Here is a 15,072-nt window from a genome sequence, read left to right as displayed (position 1 = left end):
TTTAGTTTGAAAAATAACCAATTTGTAAATTAGTCTGATTAAAAAACAAACTTAAGAAATAACATGCATAAAAATAGTAAATCTCATGCCCTCAGATAAAAATCACATTTTTAATTAATTTACAGAGTGCATGTGCTTCTGGCAAAGATTGCATATTTCTAATAAACTTTGAGAAAGTATTGGATCAGTTTTAGGAAGTTTACCATTTGAGGGTAGTCCCAGACACTTCTGTTAAATATGAAATTCCATTATTTAGACCGCACAAGAACAAAGGAATTCTGCTGTATTTCTGTGTAATGTGGATGAGGAACCAGTAGATCATTACACCTCTGCCTCCACCATCCTTTTAGATAGTAAAGTCAAAGGTTTGAGGGGTGCATTTGCAGAAATTTGCAGATGGTACATATATGCTGTAGCCATGATAATAGAGAGTAAATAACCAGGATGATGATGGCTAACAGTTATGTGATCTTTTATTGGGTGGTGCCATTCTTCAAAAGTTGTTGGAGCTGACTTCACCCAGGCTAGTGCAGAAAGCACAACCAAAGTTACCTTATTGACTGTCAGTGGAGAGACTAGGGCATCAGAAAAATATTTTATTCACCCAAGAATACCCAGTCTCTGACTTGCACTTGCAATCACAACATTTACATTTCTGGTTAAGCTTCTGGTCAATGAAAATTGGGGATTTGATGCTTTGAGATAGGGGTTGAGGTTTGATGAAGGCAAGGACATTTAATGTCAAATGGAGGTGGGTGCTCTCTGTATTGCTGATGACAACATCTGTGCACAACAAGTGCCAAGCAATGACATCTTGTATGCATTTCCATTCTCAAATTTGGTTCCATTGGAGGCGAATTATGATACATATGGTACCATAATTAAATGTTTAACACTTTCAGTCTTTATCCAATTTAATTTTATTTATTGCAAGTTGAGTTCTTGAATCTAATGTAATTCCTTTCTGCAGAAAACTATTAAAACAAAGTATTTAGAGTATTCATTGACAGTGCTGCTGAAACCATCAAGTAACATAAGCCATGCCCGAGAGAGGATGAGTCCAATCCCAATGCAGAATTATCTGCAGGGAAGTAATAAAGGCTGTTTGTATCCAAAGGAACAGAACTGCCATTCAGTGGGACAAACCGGTGTAATCAAGTGATGGGTCAAATATACAGATTAGCAAATAAGGTTAACTCTAAAGCTATAAAGCAATAACTGGCAAACCATCAACAGGGAGAGCGAAAAAAATGGACAGTAAAAGGATTATCATTTCATGTGAAAAGATATTTCTAATTACCATACAGACTGTAGTTATATTATTTAGTAGAGGTTAATCTGAGAGCCCAAAGAAGGATATTGTTTGGAATTAGAAAAGATTGTTTTCAATTTTCTATTTCCAAGACAACTGATTTCCTGTTGTACCATATAGTTTCATCCCATTATCAATCCACAAATATTAAAATAATGTCAAGATAACTATTTAAAATAGATATATAAAGTTAACACAATTTACAGGAATTCAGTATTAAAATTGACAATGATGAAGGAGAGATCTTCATTGGAAATTCTGCTTTTGTTTTAGTTTTCCTGATCTTCCATTTCAACATAGCCATCCAATGAGGACTGAAACAAAGGCAAAGGGGAATGTATAAGTTTAAATGTCCTTGGAACACAATTTACAAATGAGGAACATTTAATAAAATACATTTTAGCAATAAATGATGAAAATGCTGGCATGTTCTGGCAAGCCGTTATTGCAGATCTTCTAGAAAGTATCACATCTCAGTTGAAGACCATGTAACCAGCCACAGTTTCAATACATCACCAAATTACTAGAAACACATTAATAGATGCCTTGCTGTTAAACATTTTACCATTTAAGCAAAGTCTCATTAATGTTCTGTCCATTTCAAGACTTCATTAAAAAATAGCCGTGTTGCAGGATCATTGAGAAATGTGCAAGAACTAATAAAGTGCAGTTGATACAGTTCATTCTTGAACTCGTGATTCTTTCTACTATTGATAAAAGAGCTTCTGAATTAGTGTATAAGGAGAGGACTTAATATAATACCAAGTTATCAGGAGGTCTTTAGTGCTTCGTGTACAATGAACACCAGTCACGCAGACATATTCTGTTGTGCTGCAGCAAGTAAGAATTTCATTGTTCTATCTGAGACATGTGACAATAAAACACGCTTGACTCTTAAGCTATTTGCATTCAGCAATGTATTGCAAACAGCAATCAGTTAGTATCATCGGGTCAAGCCGCTGAGACAGAATGCAAGCCTGGATGTCTTAAAGTCTGCTCCCCCATTTGAATTGCAGTGCTAGATCATTAATGCCCACCTGAACAAGTAGGATCAAAGTTTTTTAAATCTTTCCCTCAAAATCAGCAGCCTCCAATAATACTGCACTGGAGTGTTTATCCACATATCAGCTAAAAATCCTTTTGATATACTCAAAACTTCAATCATTAAGCCAAGAATTACACAATAGTCTACAGCAATCCAGCAATCAACATTCCTAAAGAGAAAAATCAAGTTACATTAATCACAATGCTGCTTTCTGCTGCCTTCATTTTAATCCCCAAAACCAAAATGCCTGCCTGGAAACTTTCTTCCCTTTCTTACGGCAGCCAGCTTTGTGCCAATTTAAACTTTAGGCAATTTGACCCTGTGAACTGGCTCCCTCTGGGTTCCTTGCCAACCCTTTGTAGCACATTGAACACAGTAATCTTTAGACAGGATAGGATGGTTGTGGTTTTCTTTATCCTACAGTACAATTCATTATCTTACAGCATAATAGCATAGATTTGAATTGAAGCCATAGAAGTGAAAGAACCACCCACATCGGTAGTTTTTTAATAATGTATAAATGGAAAGACAATTGTGCACAAAGGCAGCACAGTATAAGGTAAAGTTTGGATTCAATTCATCAGGTGGATCGATTTGAACAAGTGCCAAACAATAGTGACTAACCCTAGTAACAGATCATAAAATGTGGAAATCATAATCTCCTTGATTGTTGGAAAAGGACCAAATATCAATTTAAAACAGAACCACTCCATTTCCCACTCCCTTTGCACTGATATTGTTGTTTAAAGATTGCAATGGCAGAAAATTGTTCGGCCTTCACCTTGCATTCCCCTTGCTGATGGACATTGGGGTTTTTTTAAAGAGTTAAAATCATGGCCTGTGGTTCCAGGCATGAAAAATAATTAGTTGTGTAAGAAAAATATGGCAGGATTTCACAAAACCATAGTTTCAGGAATAATTTGTAAATTATAACAAATAAAATGCCAAAATTGGTCATTATCACTGTGATATCATGGCCATACATCTCCTAATATACGAGACCAAGTATAGACTAGGTGACCATTTTGCCAAATAATTGCATCCAATCTGCCAAGGCCTACTGGATCTCATAATTACTAACCATTTTAACTCCCATTCTGACCTCTGCTGGGCATCCTCCATTTACCAGTGTGAGACCACACACAAACGTAAGGAACAGCACCTCATATTCCACTTGGGTAGCTTACATTGTAATGCTATGAACATTGAATTCTTCAACTTTAGGTAACTAGCCTACAAACAATCCACCCTTTGCCCTCCTCTCTTCCCTGTGCCCCATCTGGATTTGCACCCATTTCTCCCTTCCCCCTGCATTTGGCGTCACAATTTTCACTTCTAACCTTTTCTCCTTATCTCGCACTTTTTGTCTTTTCACCTCTTGCCTTTATCCAATCATCTACAAACCAAAAATTCCCACACCTGTATCAACCTATTACTTGCCAGGCTTTGTCCTGCCCCCACCTCTCTTCCAGTATCCTCCTCTTTCCCCTTCCTTCCCCCACCACATCATTCTGAAGGATTCCTACCCAAAATGTCACCTAATCATGTCACCTAAAGATGCTGCCTGACACACTGGATTAATCAAGCACTTTGTGTCCTTCTTTGTAAAAATAGAATCTGCAGTTCCTCGTGTCCTCTCCCAGATTGCTGGTTTCTGCAGTGGAATATGTAATTCAGATGATTGTAGTCAAGACCCGAAGTAAAACCCCACCCATTCCAATCACCTGCATCAGTATCTGTTCTTTTTTTAATCTGCTGTAAAAGCACAACACGTCGTGATTGGCATGGACGACTTTCCTGTCAAAGTCCATCACTCTGAGTCCTTCCAGGCTTCGTGCACGAGATAGAGCCACATATGCCTGACCACTTTCAAACACTCGTGCCAGTGAAATTTCCACACAGTCCAACGTCATACCCTGAGATAGGAGGGGGAAGGAGAGAATAAAATGTTAGTCAGTTATATCAGCTTATAGACAGACACACACGCACACACTAAAGCAAATTCCCATAGAATAGAAATATTAAAATTGAAAATGTCAAACAGACCATCAATTCCATATCAACCATTGCATAAAGTTATTGCAATGTGGAAGCATTGTAGGTTAATTGACTGGGTAAATGTAAAAATTGTCCCTAGTGTGTGCAGGGTAATGTTAATGTGCGGGGATCACTGGGCGGCGCGGACTCGGTGGGCCGAAGGGCCTGTTTCCGTGCTGTATCTCTAAATAAAAAATAAATAACTATCTCTCTGCAGTAACAGCTCAGGGAGCCAATGCTTTCCTCTTTATTAATATCTTCATTCACTTAGATGCAAGCTTTATTGGCAAGGCGTGAAAACACTACCAAAAAATAGTCAGAGTCTGTGTCAAAAGGTTTTGGCAGAGAGCTTTAAAAGCCTGAGAATGCAAATAGCAGCAGTTACAAGTTTGTATAATGCCAGCTCTATTCTTCTACATTCAGTTTTGGGGAGTGGATGGGGGTTGGTGCCTAGTGCTTTAACCTTTGAAATGCCAGCAAATCTCAGCACCAAAATAAAGGGATTTGAGGAAATTATTTGAATCATTAGATCTTGGTAAGCTTCGTAATTCCAAATTAGCTCTCAGTGCATTCTCAAATAAGTGCTGAAGAAGGGTCCTGACCCCAAAATGTCACCTCACCATGTTCTACTGGCCCATTGAGTTACACCAGTATTGTCTCTTCTCAAATAAGTGCCTCAATTTGCAACACCCTTGCCTTAGAAGTGGTTCAGGCTCTGTGGAGGAGAATCTTCCACAATAATCAGACAGTTGAAATAGATTTTAAATGAATAAATTAATATACAAACACATTACATAAATTAGTAAAATAGAAATTAAACTACCCGATCGGTGCCCACACATTGACTGAAGATTTATCAAGCACAATTGATTACAAGATTTCACCTATCAATATCAATGTAATGACAATGGAGTAATTAAAAAACAAATACAATTCAGGCCAATGCCCTCAAACAAATGAGATTGCATACCTGGCTCTTGTGAATGGAGATGGCCCAGGCCAGCTTCAGAGGCAGCTGCTGTCTTGTCAAGTAGTTTCCGCCCAAGGCTTTCACCACCCACCGTTCTGGCTTTATTGTCTCTGTTACACCACACATAAAACGGACTTGGGGCATTGCTATGAAGGAATGAAAAAAATCTCAATGAATTATATTTTTGTTATCAAGGTGGGATCGTTATATGTAATATGCCCAACACTATGGAGAACAAAAATGTCTAAATATGCACATGATGCGCTTGTTGTAACATGTACAGGAAAGTGGAGGACAATAAAACTAAAATAAAATTTCTTCAAAATTGTGTTGACATTTACAAAATGATCATAAAAGTAAATCTCTTTACAATTCTCAAGAGTGTGTACAATATGTTCATCCTCAGATCTTCCCTATTCTCAATGTTTAACAATTTTCACTTCTCTTCTACCTGCCCCCTTTTCCTTCAAACTATTATGAATTTCTTATTGCTCCATTTTGCTAGGTAGAAACACATTCCCATTCCTCTACTCCTGAAATAATTAGCCGTATTTGGCCACCTTACATCCATGTTTCATTGCACGTATATGACCACCTACGTTTGTTTCCAGGTTCAAAGCCAATGACGACACCTCGAGCACCATTTACCATCCCTCGTTGTACATCCAGGTTTTTGGTCAGCATCACCTGCAAAACAAAAGTGTGGGGTCAGGGGATTCCTGCACACAACATTATTGCCTGTTACAGTCTCCCAGTTTGGACACCAACACCTAAAATATTCCTCTGGATGCACCTGGCATTTTGAACTAAGACATCAAGTTAAATAAAATCTTTGTCTGAGAAAATCTGTGTAGCACCATGTTCAAGTTCACAATAATAACATCTCTGTAAAACAAGTTTTCAGCAAAGGAAAATAAACAGGTTCATCTTCGGAGTTGTAAAATACACCATTTTATTTTCAGGTTCTCTTTGCATACAATGCTTGAATGGTGAAAAGACCCAGGAATGCCCAGTGCAGTGTCCCTGGACAAAGATTTCAGCGAGATCTGCAGGTAGCCCAGACATTCACAACACACAAAACCTGCTTCATCACGAGACATGTCTGTGGAGGTCCCAGGCTGTCCGGTCCGGCATGAGGAACTCATTTCAGGTAGTAATTTTTATGCAAGGTATTCAATCCCTCACACTGGTGCTCACCAAGGAACTGCAGATGCTTGTTTACCAAAAAAGAAAAACACAAAATGCTTGAGTAACTCAGTGGGTAGGTGATGTTGAGTAGGAAACTAAAGAAGTGGCCCGACCCAAAACATCACCTGTTCGTGTTCTCCAGGGATGCTACCTGGCCCTCTGAGTTACTCCAGCACTTTGTGTTTTTCCCCAGTACAGCTGCTGGCAGCTGATACCAGCATCAATAACCTCCGACCAGAGGCTTTGAGGTGTCAACCTCTCCTGCTACTAAACTTATGCCCTTGCCCTCCTCCTCCTCCCCCACCCATCTCAGTCTGTGACCTTGAACCACACATATCCATTTTCCTTTGGGTACTCTATAGCACACAGAAGACCAATACTTTGGATGCTCAGTGTTTGCAAAGGTCGAGATACAACACAATGGACGTGTGGCTCTGCTCACTAGAGATTTGTGATAGCCAGTGCAGAAAGCAACATCCATTTGATATTCTGGACCGAGCAATCACATGCTTGATTAAGCAGTCTTAAGACCACAGGGCCAGAGGAAGGAATCAGCACCAGCATGGGACTGAGAGAAAAGGGGAAATGTAAAAAAAGGGATAAAATATTAGATTACAAAAACCTAACGAGATCCAATTCTGAAACACCACTGACCTGTGCCCCTTTCTTCAATTGTAGCTTTTGACATGCCGGACATTGTGCGTTTAACATTTCTCCCATCATAGGATCGTTGTCAACAGCTTGAAACGTGAGCATCTCCCCTGTAAAGACAGATATGTATGTATCAGCAAGAAAACACAATTGCTCAAGGCAGTAGATCTTTCAGAGTCAAAGCTCAGTTTGAAATGCCCAAATGCTGAACAGCAGGAAAAAGGGCAATAGAACAACAAATCTCCAGCACATAATTACAAATATACAAAACCCTGGTTTGACCACATTGCGAAGTGTTCCAAACACCACTTGTTCAAAAAGTCATATTAGCTAAGAAAATATACCACAGATTTATTTACGTATAATACTTGGACCCTTAGGGGTGATGGTACTAGGAGAAATTACATAAAATTAAGGTAGAATCTTTGGAATTTAGGATACATTTTCAACACAAGAGGAAAATTATTCTTGTTACATCTCTCAGGAGTTATCACCAGATTGTGTAATCTAAATACAAAGCCAGTTTATGAAAGCATGGCTTCCCCTCCAACAAAGGGGACAGAGCCCATTATGGCATCTCGAAAAGTGAGAATCAAGTAGTGAGGCACACAGGAAAAGCAAAGTACAAATTACATAGTTACAGGAGATTTATTCGTCAAAGGGCTTTGAACAGTTGGGGGTAGAGATGTAATTTTAGCACTTTTAAATGATTCCCAACATGTATTTGGCTTTCATGATGGCAGGCAAATGCCGTCAGTGAGGGCAAGGAGAAGAAATAGAAGTTGTGGTCAATGCTTAATCCAATGACATGGATAGTAAATGTAACTTAACACTTCCAGTTAGAGATCCAAGAGAAAATAAAAGTAGGACTCTCCTAAAGTAGTAACCACAGTTACACCCAAACAGAATTGAAGCCACAGTTACACCCAAACAGAATTGGTGGGGAGCATTTAAGCTATTTCAGTAGTTAAAAACAGCAGAAAGGAACAATGAGATCAGAGGAAAATAATAACATTTTAAATAAAATTGACTTTAACAAGATCTCCAAAAGTGCAGGGATCAGATTGAATAAGTAGCAAAAATGAAAAAGGAAACCTTAAACATTAGTAGGTCAATATCTATAGTAGCAACAATAAGTTTGCTGATTCAAGGGCACAGACTGTTGTGTGTGATTAGACAGTCCTTGAACTAATGGAAATATTTCTGAAACAAAACCAGGAATGAACTTGGAATATGGGAACAGAAAAAAAATCTTGGAGAACAGTTATAGCCTATAGTCATTGAACTTCAGAACGAGAGATGATGTTGAAACATGGTCCCAAGGGTTTGATAGGGCAAACGTGGCAAGGATATCTCCCCTTGTTGGGAATCCAGTAAAGAGGGTCATACATTTTGGATGGTCAAGACAAAAATAACTAGTTCCTTTAGGTTATGAATTTGAAGAATTATCTACCCAAGAGGGGAGGTCAGGGCATCATTGAATACATTCTAGCTTAGAATAGGCTGATTTTGGGAGTTTTAGGGTGAGATAGGAAATTGGAACTAATGCCAAGATCAGATCTGCCATTTATTATAACTCAAGGGGCTGTCTCGTCTATTTCTCCTCCTAATTGTGTTTTAAGTGAATGGGTAGCACGGTGGCGCAGTGATAGAGTTGCTACCTTACAGCTCTTTCAGCACCAGAGACCCAGGTTTGATCCAGAGTACGGGTGCTGGCTGTACGGAGTTTGTACGTTTCCTCCGTGACTGCATAGGTTTTCTCCGAGATCTTCGGTTTCCTCCCACACTCCAAAGATGCACAGGTTTGTAGGTTAATTGCTTGGTATAAATGCAAATTGTCCCTAGTATGTGTAGGGTGGTGTTGGTGAGCGGGGATCGCTGGTCGGCGTAGACTCGGTGGGCTGAAGGGCCTTTTTGTGTGCTGTTTATCTAAACTAAATGGAGGACATACCCATGGTTCTAATATTGAATTTTCTTGTCGAGGAACAAAGAGGCTGTCACATCTTTGAGAGTCTTTTTTTGAGCAAGCAGAAGTTAGAGCAGCTTATTGCAAAGACAAAAAAAAATGCAAAAAGACAATTAGGAGAAAGATTACTCTGATTTAAATGAGAAGAACCATCATACCGAGGCATTTGCAGAAGAGTGTCTTTGAGAAATACGTTTTCAATGTGATAAGGAACAAATAGGCCTGGATCGGAGGAATGAAGTAGGACAAAGAGTGGAGGGAACATCTCCCTAACTGGTGCATAACAGCGTTTAAAAGTAATTATGGAGAGACCAGAAAATAGAAAAAGGTAAAAGTGCTTGTTGTGAAAAAAAGATAATGGCAGTGATTTAAGAATGGAGCTTGCACAAATAGAGTAAAAGTCAATTGCAGGCTAAATGGCAAAGCAACATAACATAAAGCGAAGAGATTGTTCAGGTAAAAAAAACAGGCATTTTGAAAGAACATCTAAAAAGTAAATGCACCCTGAATGATTAATTAAAAACATAGAAATGTTTATGGCAAATGTTAGGAGAGCAGTTTTGTTAAAAACAAAGGATAGACAATAGACAATAGGTGCAGGAGGAGGCCATTCGGCCCTTCGATGGATGAATAGGAGGGAAATAAATAAAATGAAAGCAGGGAGAGAAAGATCTTACAAGATTAAATCGGCACAATTAAAGCAAGCTCCAAAATATTTAACAAACATTAGAAATTGCAATCAGGGATTATCAGGAGCAAAGGTACAGGTTAAATAAAGAGTGGATTTGTTCAAGGTAGAATTTATCCAAACAACTTAATTGAATTATTTAATAAGCCAACATAATCAAGAACCACACACATATTTGTCATCCCCTTCTCTCTCCTTTGTCCTCAGGCAGAAGATGCAAATCCTTTAAGGCATGTAGCACCAGAGTCAAGAATAACTTCTTCCCCACTGTTATCTGACTCTTGAAAGGACTCATGTATTCCTGATTCCCCAACCTACCTCATTACAGCACTTGCCCTTATTTTATCTGTACTTTATAGCTGTAACACTATTCTGCATTCTCTTTCCTTTCTCTTCTCGCAATACCTGTTGTACATATGCATGGCTTAATTGAAATCATGCACCATGAAAAACCGTATTTTGAAAGATCATCTAAAAAGTAAATCTTGGTATACATGACAGTAATAAATCAATGCCATTGGCAAGACTGCATCTGGAGTTAGACACAAAATGCTGGTGCATGATTTCAATCAGGCAGCATCTCTGGAGAAAAGGAATAGGTGACGTTTTGGGTCGAAATCCTTCTTCAGACTTCAGGTTTCGACCCAAAATGTCTCTTATTCCTTTTCACCAGAGATTCTGCCTGACCTGCTGAGTTACTCCAGCATTTTGTGGCCGTCTTCTGCGTAAACTAACATCTGTAGTTCCTTCCTCCTACATCTGGAGTATTGTGTACAGTTTTGCTCTCCCAACCCAAGAATCTTGCCATAATGAGAGTGCATCAAAGATTCACCAGACTGCTTTCAGGGATAATAGGCATACTTTACAAGAGCAATTAGGTACACTTATCAGGGGAGCTCTGGAGTTTAGAAGAATGAGAGGTGGTCTTATAGAGCATGACAAGCTGAATGCAAGAAAGATGTTTTCTCTACCCAAAGAATTTAGAATCCGTCTCCTGATTCTGACACCGACAAATCTTTGGAATTCTCTGCCAGTGGGTTGTGGAGGCTCAATTGTCGAATTCATTCAAAAGAGAGCGATAGATTTTCTGGGTATTTGGGGGGGGGGGGGGGGGGGGGGGGGGGGGGGAGGGGTGGAAATCAATGGACAGGGGATAGTGAAGAGATACAATGCTGTAATGGAAGACAAGCTATAATCTTGATGAATGTCAGAATTACCTCGAAGGGCTGGATGGCCAACTCCTGCGCCTCTTTCTTACATTTTATGGCAATTTAAAGAACCCTCAATTTCCATGTTCATCCTGTTTAAGCCTCGTTGCATCAGTCAGATGCCGCTGAACCAGTTATCACTTTCAGTGCGTTATTTTGGGGCGGGGATGGCAATTCCAGCTTACATAAAATCTGATTTACACAAGAGTTCACGAACATAACCGTTACACAAGTCGTGGAGTGCCTGAATATGTCCAATTTAGTGGAGAATCATAAATCATGCTACTGAAGTGGAGCCCACCTTGAAGCTATGGGTTAGGAATGAATGGAAGCTTTACACACTGGGACCACTTGATGACAACAATTAATGCTCTACTTATTAACAATGAAATTCCTGCGCTCGAAGGTGAAAGACAAAATGGAGGCTGCATTTTGAAAACAATTGAATTTCATTAAGAATTTACCCAGAACCTCAGAATAAGAACTGGAACTTCGAGTCATGCCTTATCCACAGTTTCAGAATTTTACAATGTCTCTTAATCTGACCAGAGGAATGAAATAAAAAAAATCTCACAAAACCGAACAGTCTTGCGTCATATTGAGCACAACTCAGTTCACAGGACAACGCACAGTTAAATCATCCAGGGATGAAATTTTCTGAGCTTTACTGCTAATGGTTTCCTGAGCATAAAAAACCTTTTCAAATTTACAAACCCAGCTGCAAGAGAAAACATGTCAGGACCCACATTGGATTTTCACTGAATAATTTAACCCTTGTCAAATACAAACATAATGGTCCATTAAGTGAAAAATTATTGATCCGGTGAGGTGCCCAAAAGTGAACTTGTTTTATGAAAAGGAAAATGCTACAAAGTACAAATAATTCCCTCTACTAACACTCTGCTCCACCTGGAGGAACTTGTCCTCTCCCTCAACAACTTCTCTTTTGACTCTTCTCACTTTCTCCAAGTTAAAGGTGTAGCCATGGGCACTCTCATAGGCCCCAGTTATGCCTGCCTTTTTGTTGGTTACAACAAACAGTCCTTGTTCCCGGCATATACTGGCACCATCCTATACCTCTTTCTCCACTACACCCACACAGACCTTGTTGATGTCATTAACTTCACCACTATCTTTCACCCCATCCTCAAATTCACCTGGACTATCTCCAACACCTTCTCTCTCTCCCCCCCCCCCCCCCCCGATCTCTTGGTCTCCATCACAGGGGATAGAGTATCGATTTATGTTTACTACAAACCCACCAACTCCCACAGTTATCTGGACTACACTTCCTCCCAATCTGTCCCTTGCAAAAACGCTACCCCTTACTCTCTATTCCTTTGTCTTTGCCGTATCTGCTCCCAAGATGAGGCTTTCCATTCTAGGACAGCGGAGTGAGGGGGTATGGGGAGAAGGCAGGAACGGGGTACTGATTGAGAGTGATCAGCCATGATCGCATTGAATGGCGGTGCTGGCTCGAAGGGCTGAATGGCCTACTCCTGCACCTATTGTCTATTGTCTATTGACATCCGAGATGTCTTCATAAGATCATAAGACACAGAGAATCAGGCCATTTGGTCCATTGTGTCTGCTCTGCCATTCGATTTCCCTCTCAATCCCATTCTCCTGCCTTCTTCTCTCCCCCCCCCCCGTGACCTTTGACACCTTATAAAACAAGCACCTATCAATATCTGCTTTAAAAACTCAATATCTTGGCCTCCACAGCTGTCTGTAGCAACAAATTCCACAGATTCATCACCCACTGAAGAAATCACTCATCTCATTTTTAAAGGTACGTTCTTTTATCCGAGGCTGTGCCCGCTGGTCCTAGATTCGCCCACCATGGGAAACATCCTCTCCACATCCACTCTATCTTGTTGTATTTCCTCTGCAAATGTGGGCCCCTCCCCCCCCCCCCCCCAATCCCTTCAAAGATGAATTCCTGACCTGCGTCTCCTGTGCCCCATAGTTCTGTTCTCGCTGCCCACAGATGGAACAAGGATAGTTCCTCTAGTCTTCACCTTTCACCCCACCAGCCTTTGTATCCACTACATCATCCTCCAACATTTCCATCACCATCCACCACCTACCAACAGTCACATATTCCCATCTCCATCCCTTTCCACCTTCTGCAGAGACCGCTCCCTCCACAAGTCCTTGGTTCACTCATTCCCTTCCCACCAAAACCACCCCTGACCCAGGTACTTTCCCCTGCAAATGCAGGAGACGTAACACCTGTCCTGTTCCTCCTCCCTCACCTCCACCTAGGGTGAAGTGACACCTCCAGGAGAGACAGAGGTTCACAGGCAGCTCCCCTTAACCTCTTCCACTGCATCCACTGTTCCTGATGTGCCCTCCTGTACATTGGCGAGACCAAGTGTAGACTTTGCAACCATTTCGCCGAACACTTGCGCACAGTCTGCCAGGGTCCACCGGATCTCCTGGCTGCTAAACACTTTAACTCCCCATCCCATTCCCATACTAACCTTTCTGTCCCGTGCCTCCTCCATTGCCAGAGCGAGGCCACAGGCAAATTGGAGGAACAGGGTCTCATATTCCGCTTGGCTGGCGTACAAGCCAACAGTATGAACGTTAAATTCTCCAATTTTAGGTAACCTCTAGCAAACCCTCTATTTTCTTCCCCACACCTGCCTTTCGTCACCTCCCTCCCCTCCCCTGTGGGGGGGTCCAGGTGGGGTACATGGAGTCTCGCACCCATTTCTTCCCACCACCTCTGTTCTTCATCTGGCTTCACAATTTGCAACTTTTCAATCTTTGTCTCAAACCCGTTTTTCATCTCTAGCCTTTGTCCAACCATCTGCCTATCAAATCCTCCCCCCTTGCCTGTGTTCACCTATTACCGGCCACGCATTGTCCTGCCACTCATCTTAGTTTTCTTCTCCCCTCCCACACAATCAGACTGAAGGGTCCAGACCCAAAACATCACTTTTCAATGTTCTCCAGAGATACTGCCTGACCTGCTTAGTTACTCCAGTACTGTGCCTTTTTTTGTAAACTAGCATCTGCAGTTCCTTGTTTCTACAAATAGTGTTGAATAGGTTTTTTTTTTAAAAGGGTAATCTAATTGGAATAGATGGTTTCCAGAAAAAGGTTTTGGACATTCACGAGAGACATGCGCTTGACTAATCATAGAAATCAACACTGGACCTTTACTTGTTACCTGGTAATTGTTGGAGCCTTTTTTCATTCGTGAATTCCACATCATCTTTATGCGTGCAAAGCCGCGTAGCTAGAATTCCATCTCGATCTATCTTCCGCGATGCAGTGTTGATCAATTGGTTTGCAACCTCTTCTGGACACCTGATGAAAATCAAGGGCATTGTGGAAAAAAATCTCTCAAAATTGGAAAGGTTTTCACCACCGACAACAAAAGTAGTCATTGTCAATAGCCAGGTTAATCCTCTCATTTTTCATCTGGTCCTCCCCAAACAGAGCAACCATGACTTGGTCCTTTTTTGCAAAAAAAGGTAGGTTAATCCAATACTCTTTCTAACCATATTGGAAGATTTTTTTCTTTAATCTCATGTCATATTTAACTTCTTGTTAGGTTGTGTTGTTGTGCCTTGAAGTGATTTATATTTGTTGTAAACTATGCATTTATTGTCTAAATGTTAGCCTTGTAAGGGTTTTCTGCGCTGAGCTATCGCCCGACCTAAGGTCCCCGTGCCTTGCTCTAATCCCTTGACCAGGCCGTGCACACTGGTTCCCCGTGAGTGGTTCGACCCACTCACCCCCTACGGTTCTAGACACTGGACTTAGATGCAGGAGCGTTTATAGTGCAGAAAAATTCAACCAGACCAGATTTGAAAGCCAGGGTTTAAATGAAAAAGGCTTTTATTTAGCGCTTGGGACTATTGTCCATGAATACCTATACAGTTCTATACGACATATCTATAAAACACATATCGAATCACATGAATACTTTTGACTTATGAATCATAAAACGCACAGTTCTACAAGACATATACACGAATACCTTTTTCTCT

At 40.6% G+C, this 15,072-nt stretch overlaps 1 protein-coding gene across 1 annotated transcript in view; it reads right to left on the bottom strand.

The window, feature by feature from the left end:
- Nucleotides 1-1,581: 1,581 nt before the first annotated feature.
- The window catches only part of pif1 (PIF1 5'-to-3' DNA helicase homolog (S. cerevisiae)), a 29,520-nt gene continuing 16,029 nt past the window's right edge, over nucleotides 1,582-15,072 (bottom strand). Inside the window, exons 7-12 of the mRNA XM_078407930.1 lie at nucleotides 14,247-14,386; nucleotides 7,207-7,313; nucleotides 5,964-6,051; nucleotides 5,365-5,510; nucleotides 4,082-4,273; nucleotides 1,582-1,626 (exon numbers count right to left, since the gene is read on the bottom strand). Coding sequence (XP_078264056.1) covers nucleotides 1,582-1,626; nucleotides 4,082-4,273; nucleotides 5,365-5,510; nucleotides 5,964-6,051; nucleotides 7,207-7,313; nucleotides 14,247-14,386 — 718 coding nt within the window. The remainder of the gene's footprint in view (nucleotides 1,627-4,081; nucleotides 4,274-5,364; nucleotides 5,511-5,963; nucleotides 6,052-7,206; nucleotides 7,314-14,246; nucleotides 14,387-15,072) is intronic.

Source organism: Rhinoraja longicauda, chromosome 11 (assembly GCF_053455715.1).
Source record: "Rhinoraja longicauda isolate Sanriku21f chromosome 11, sRhiLon1.1, whole genome shotgun sequence".
Lineage (NCBI taxonomy): Eukaryota > Metazoa > Chordata > Chondrichthyes > Rajiformes > Arhynchobatidae > Rhinoraja > Rhinoraja longicauda.
The sequence above is the reverse complement of the archived record's forward strand: the minus strand, read 5'-3'. Positions and strand labels throughout refer to the sequence as shown.